Source organism: Andrographis paniculata, unplaced genomic scaffold, assembly GCF_009805555.1.
Source record: "Andrographis paniculata isolate CXL003 unplaced genomic scaffold, ASM980555v1 Contig61END, whole genome shotgun sequence".
Lineage (NCBI taxonomy): Eukaryota > Viridiplantae > Streptophyta > Magnoliopsida > Lamiales > Acanthaceae > Andrographis > Andrographis paniculata.
Genome location: NW_026137597.1, coordinates 3,248,603 through 3,255,656, shown reverse-complemented (window position 1 = coordinate 3,255,656; position 7,054 = coordinate 3,248,603). Strand labels below are relative to the sequence as shown.

At 39.7% G+C, this 7,054-nt stretch overlaps 1 protein-coding gene across 1 annotated transcript; it reads left to right on the top strand.

Annotated features, from left to right (window-relative positions):
• The first annotated feature begins 3,452 nt into the window (after positions 1–3,452).
• LOC127260339 (uncharacterized) lies at positions 3,453–4,272 on the top strand. Its single transcript, XM_051288053.1, has 2 exons — positions 3,453–3,764; positions 3,853–4,272. The coding sequence occupies exons 1-2, from the start codon at positions 3,453–3,455 to the stop codon at positions 4,270–4,272; spliced, it is 732 nt and encodes a 243-aa protein (XP_051144010.1).
• Positions 4,273–7,054: the final 2,782 nt, after the last annotated feature.

The following is a 7,054-nucleotide window of genomic DNA, read 5'->3' as shown; positions in this document are numbered from 1 at the left end:
TAGTCTTTTCGGTTGTCAAATCTAGGGACATTTCCGGAACAGAGGGTATAATATTCATATATATCTTTGAAGACATATATATATATATGGGAGGTTGTCAGATAGCTATCTGTTATTATTTAAATGTTCTTATTAGCGTAATATTTATTATTTTAAGCAGTTACTTAGTGGTAATATTGTAGACAAGTATGGGTAAATTTGTCAAATAATCCCCGTGTTGTGAGTTATACTAAGGATATTGGGTGTTGTTGAAATTTGTGTTTTTCTAATTCTATTTGTTAATTGATACTGATTTTCTTGTAGAAAATATATTGATATAGATATTATTTTGTAGATTGTAACATTTATTTTAGTACAATAATTTTGTTACAATATTTTAAAGCTATGATATATTAAAAAAGACATTTGAAACTAATGCATGGGTTTTCGAGTTGTTTGGGCAAACAAAACAAAAACAATTTGCGGCCGACTGGACGGTTGTTCAATACATATATTTATATTATATTATTTATTTATTGAAATTTTAATTTGCGTACGACTGGACGCTTCACCTCCTTTTCATTCGACCAAATCAACCGCCTTCTCTTCTGTTCCCATCCTAACCGACTATACATTTATGTTCTTTCCAACCGACCAATTCGGTCAGACAACTTTCTTTTTTCTTATTCTCTCACATAATAGTTTATTTTTATATTATAAAAAAAAAACTCCATCCCAACCGACCGGACGGCTCTCCTCCTTTTCATCCGATCAATTCGGACATACACTTTTTTTTTTTAGTTTCTTTTTTGTCTATTCTCTTATTCTCTCTGATAATGGTTTATTTATTTTAATTTATATATTCATATTCATATAATGTGATTTTTAAAATTTATCTAAACATTTCAAATATATCAATATATATAATTTGTATATAATTGATTATATTTCTTTCTGTCATTTTTCTATCACAACCGGCTGGACGTTCTCCTCCTTCTTATCCGACCAATTCAGTATATATATCATTTTGTAGATAATCATTTTTTAATAAAATAGAAAAAAATTATCCAAACAAAATAGTAATTTTTTTTTAAAAAAATTGGTTTGTTGTACATATATAAAAAAAAATAATTATATAATTGGTTATATTTCTTTCTCTTCTCTTTCTATGCCAACAGACTGGACGGTTCTCCTCCTTCTCATCCGACCAATCCAGTATATATCATTTTGTAGAGAATAATTTTTTAGTAAAATAGAAAAAAATTATTCAAATAAAAATAATTTTTCTAAAGAAATATAAAATATAAAAAAAAATAATCCAAAGACAAATATTTTTTTAAAAAAAATTGTTTGGTTGCACATATATATATAATATATTTATATAATTGATTATATTTCTTTTTCTTCTCTTCCTATCCCAACTGACTACCTATTGGCTACTGGACTGTTCTCCTCCTTCTCGTCCAACCAGTTCAGTCTATGTATCATTTTGTAGAAAATAATTCAAGAAAATTATTCAATGAAAAACATAATATAGAAAAATATTTTTAAAAAAGGATTTTTTTTAAAAAAAATTGATTGGTTGCTCAGATATAATAAAAAATATATTTATATAATTGATTATATTTCTTTCTCTCATTTTTCTATCCCAACCGAATGGCCAACCAACTGGCTGTTCTTCTCCTTCTCATCCGACCAATTCAGTATATATATCATTTTTCTTCTCTTTCTATCACATCCGACTAGACGGTTCACTTCCTTCTCATTCGACCATACAATGGTTTCTTTTTTAAATTGGATGGTTGTTCAATACATATATTTATATTATTTATTTATTGAATTTTAAATTTTCGGCTGACTGGACGGTTGACCTACTGCTCCTTCATAATATGTCATTTCTAAAAATGATATAGAAGTTACAAATATATTAATTTATATAATTTTCTAAATAATAAATTTTCTATAGTACTGAAAAAAAATTAGGTAACATAAAAGAATCTTTTAAAAAAGGAAAACAAATTTTTAAAATTTGATTGGTTGGACAGGTAAAAAAAAATAATAATATATTTATATAAATTTTCTCTCTAAGGTTTGATTTAATTAATTGTTTCTTGTTTTAAGTCTTTGGTGTAAATTTTTAGATCAGTGATCGATAAAATAGGATAAATTTAAGGTTAGAGGTTAAATTTACATACAAAGTTGGATTGTTTCAACATTTACAAAAGAAGGGCCCTGAGGGCAGTTCGTAAGTCTGCCCATTTTTGTTCAGACCGGGCCGACCTCCGCTGTTGGAAGGCCGTCTGGTGCTCCTGTACAAGCCTCGACCGAATGCTTGCTTGTAGTTGGCCATGGAGGTTTGTTTGAGTATGACGATGTTCGGTCACCAGACGACCTCCTTCTTGAATGCATCCGTCCAGAGTCTCCAGCTCTCTTTGGAGGCCCTCGAGTTCCTTCATCTTCTGGGAAATCTCGGCAGCCAAGGCGTGTCGCGCATGCTGCAGCTCATTCAACTGAGTGGAGGCTTCATTGAGGTCTTCTGTCGCTTTCGACAAAGAGGCCTCTATGGCGGTTGTGTCGGGCGTTGGTTGTGACGGAGCAACATCGAAGGATGAAGGTTGGATCAAGGGTAGGTCAGCTCGAAGTTTGGTAATCCTCTCCATCATCCGACTGAGTATTGGGGCCGCCGCGGACTCAGCAGGAGTCTGCACCAGCAAGTCGATGGCGACTTGACCCAGAGAATCAAGGTCTCCAGGGCTCAGGTCGCCGAACGACAAGAAATGGGTTTTTCGGAAGAACCTGTGACTAGGTGCTCGGTGGATATAGAAGTCGGATAAGAAGAGGTTGGACGAAGTAAGGGGAGACAGTTCATCTTTGGGTCGGTTGGCATGGAGGTTGGACAAAGGGAAGTCGGGCGAAGAAAGATGAGGCGGCCGACGCAGAGGTCGGGCAAAGGGAAACAATGCGGTGGACGTGCAGGTCGGGTGAAAAGCAATTCTGAGGCGGTTGGAAGAAGTTACAACTGGCAATCGGATATGAAGGCACGGTCTGATAACGACATCGAAGCGGTTGACATGAGTTTTTAAATAGGTCTCTTCACGACCTAAAAAAGCATCTTCAATCAACATCAAATTCAATGAATTTCTTTTGGGGATCATACTTTTAATTTTACAGTATGTAGTATTTCTTTTCAATTTTTCTTATGTGTCGTACGGTGTCTAGGGATTCTTAATCTTAGGCATTTATTTAATCAAATTCGAAGATAATTTCTATTTTCGGATTTTACTTTTTATTGTTGAAAATTTGCATCAACAATTTGGCGACCACAACTGGAGTAAGACAAGATTGCTGATCCTACGTCAAGAGAGAATTTCATACAACGGAGGTCCGGCCAAATCATTGGAAGGATCCATATGGCAGGCTCACAGCCCCAAGTATCTTCAACACCGGTGGGAGAAACGATCTCACCACCCGCCATGCCGAATGCAGGGGAAGCACCACAAGCACTTGCCGATTGGGTGTCTTATGTTCAACATTTGAACAATAAGCAAACTTTGGCTATGCAGAACATGTTACGTGAACAACAAAATCTCATACAGAATATGTTAGATCAGGCTCTATCAAGGGTTACTATTCAACCCACCCAGTCACCTTCAGGGATGTCACCATCTAGGTTACAAGTGAATTTTCCGGGGCCTTCTTATGTAGACAACACCCTTCCAAGTGTTGCTACTAGGGCCGATAGAGGAAAGACTCCTCTAACATACCCAAATAATGTCCCACTGGGTGTCAGAGCCGAGCCAACCTTCCCAGAGAGGAGAGAATGGGGGGACAGACGCATAATCCCATTCCTGTTTTCGATCCTATTCCGCCCAGGGTGGATCCGGAGGACACGCTCAAGTTCTGTGGGTGCATTTCGGAATGAATCCTCAGAATGTGAACAGACCGGCGTATCAGAGGCCATTTCCAGAAAGAATCATCAATGAGCATCCCCTCCCGAGGAATTATAGGCCTCTTGATTTCCACTCCTTCTCAGGGGAAGATGGAGCATCGACTATTGAGCATGTGGGACGTTTCACGGCTCAACTTGGGGAAGTGGACAATAATCCGTTTCATAAGTTACAATTGTTCGGATTGTCTCTCACAAGAACATTTTTTTCTTGGTTTGCCAATCTTCTGCCAGGACAGTTGCAGAACTGGGAAGGTTTGGAAGCGGCGTTTCATGCAAGGTTTTTTAATCCTCTTCCAACAGTCTCACTTACCGACCTTCTGGAGATTAGGCAAATGCCGGAGTAAACCGCCTACCAGTTCATAGAGCGGATACGACTGATGAAAGGACGTTGCCCAACAGTCATTGAGGAGAGCGAAATGACCAATTTGGTGGTAAGGAATATGCATACGCGGCTGCGAAAGGCTTTGACAGCCCATGATGTCGGAAATTTGGCCAGTTTAGCATCCAAAGCAGCGAGGCTAGAGTCCCTCCTTAGAGAGAAGGACCACAACTTCCGGCGGAGCAAGGTCCAGCAGATGGCTAGTGTTGATACAGAGATGTATACACCTAATGATAAACAAGGGAAAAATGTTGAAGAAATGGCGGCAGAGATTGTGAATGGCAAGCCTTACGTATGTTCCAAATTGAAACCCCTCCCAGGGGTGGAAGAGCGGGAGAAACCAACATTTGACGCATCCAAAGCAGACGAGATCTTTGATATTCTGCTAGCAGATGGTCAAATTCGCATTCCTAAGGGACAGCGGTTGGCGACAAAGGAAGATTTAAAGGGAAAGCCGTACTGCAAGTGGCATAATTCCTTTACGCATTACACTAACCAGTGTACGCACTTCCGAAAGGAAATTCAGAGGGCTATCAAAGCTGGAAGGTTCAAATACGTGACGATGGGAGTAGAGCAGCAGCCTTTCCCGAAAGTAACTATTGCAGTAATCTTTGTGCGTTCTTCACAAGACACACAAAGAGATGATGAAAAAGACGCCAAGCAGAAGGAGTATAAGCCAAATGAGCGAGAGCTTGATTAGGAGGACAAGTTCAAGATCTGCGAAACCAGGGTGGTAGAGAAATTGGACAAAAAGGACGGTTCCTTCAAAGTGGAATTGAAGGAAAAAGTGGTGGTGCGAGATTGACCAACGCGCAAGCCACAACCAGTCCATGAAAAATAGTGTCGGAATAGAAAACCGTTACCCATAGATATAGATCCCCGATTTCCAGGTATGAATCGTACGCAAACCCGTAATGCTAAACGCGGGTATGCAGCTCAGCACGGGAGGCGAGCAGACAAAGGGAAGGAGAAGAAGGAGGCGTCACCCAAAAGGAAAGACTCGAGCGAGCGACTACAGGAGCGTTGGGAGATCGAAAGGCCTATCAAGAAAGCTAGGTGTTTCCGTTGTCAATTCTGTAGACGGATCAATATTGATCCCGAGGTAGAAGCAGCCGAAGAAGAGGTACCCAAGATAATCTTTGGGTCGTTTGCTCCAGACGAGGTGAAGGCTTTACGTAGCGAGATAGCAAAGACCGACAAAACCGGGTTCGAAGTAAGGATGACTGGTATGCGGTGGTTCGAGGAAGAAGATGAGCCTATCTCGGCAAGGTTAAAGGAAGAGGAACCAGAGTGGGCAGCAATGGCTGGTAGTCCCGGACATACACACAGTAGTCCCCCACCTATGGTTTTTCCACCTATACCAAAAGGAGCAATCCCACACTTGAAACCAATCATGGTAAGCCGATTAACAAGGTTTTCATTGATAATGAAGTTGTCTCCAACGTTATGACTCTCAAGACTTTGAAGAAATTGGGAAAAGGAATTGGTGATTTGTTTCCAGTAGATATCGAGATGACAAGCTTCACGAGGCAACCAACGAAACCAGAAGGGATGATGGTAGCCCCTATTGAAGTCGGACCGAAGGTGATTTCAACGGTGTTCTTTGTGGTGGATGCCAACACTACTTACTCGGTCATGTTATGGCGAGATTGGATTCACACTTCCAAATGCGTGCCCTCTTCTCTCCATCAGCAGATCATGTTTTGGGAAGAAGATCAAGTGTTCAGAATGGATGTCAGCATTAATCCGTTCGGTTCCACAGAAGTTGTGGAAGAATCCGTATTTTATTCTGAGTATGTACATCCGATCTCACAAACAGCTGTGGTAGATGAGAATCTCTGGAAGAGCTGAAAGCTTACTGCGCAGGGATATGTGTTTCGTTAGAAACATTTTTTCTTTTTGTGGCTCTGTTGTTAGCCAAGAAATGCTAAAATTATTAAAAGTTTAGTTATGGAAGATATGGGTGAATGTAACTTATTGATTAGGCAATTTTATTTAAACCAATTAATGGTTAGACTACATAGTGAGGAAGGTTCCAACAATAATGTTGATGAGGGAAAAGGGTTTCGTTGGTCTGACGTGCTGGAAAAGACAAAACCTTCCTTGTCAACTCAGGATCCGCTCATTGAATACAATATAGGAACCGAACAGATACCCAAGATGGTCAGGGTTAGTGGTTTGTTGTCTAAAAACCAGCAGGAGCAAATGGTAACGGTAGTTCGGGACCATATGGAGTGTTTGGCATGGGATTATTCTGAAATGCCTGGGTCGACACGGGATTTACTAGAGCATAGGTTGCCTATTAAGAAGGGATTCTAGCCGTATAAGCAACCACAAGGAAGGGTTAGTCCAGAATTGCTTCCACAGATCAAAGAAGAAATTGAGAAATTGTTGAAAGTAGGGTTCATTCAAGCTTATCGATATGCAGAATGGTTAGCCAACATTGTCCCGGTAACCAAGAAGAATTGAAAGATTCGGATCTGCATTGACTTTAGAGATCTCAATCTAGCTACTCCTAAAGATGAATATGTAATGCCCATAGCTGATATGTTGATCGATTCGGCAGCATGACACCGAAATTTAAGCCTGATGGACGGTTATGTGGTGGTAGAAGAAGATATACCAAAAACTGCCTTCAGGTGCCCAGGAGCCTTGGGGATTTACGAAAGGACGGTTATGCCGTTCGGTTTAAAGAATGCTGGAGCAACCTATCAACGGACCATAAATACTATCTTTCACAATTTGAT

Excerpts from the sequence above, each read along its gene's own strand:
- LOC127260339 (XM_051288053.1), top strand. The coding sequence starts at position 3,453 with ATGCCGAATGCAGGGGAAGCACCACAAGCACTTGCCGATTGGGTGTCT. Across the intron at positions 3,765-3,852 it reads CAAATAATGTCCCACTGGGT|GGTGGATCCGGAGGACACGC; the intron begins GTCAGAGCCGAG and ends TATTCCGCCCAG.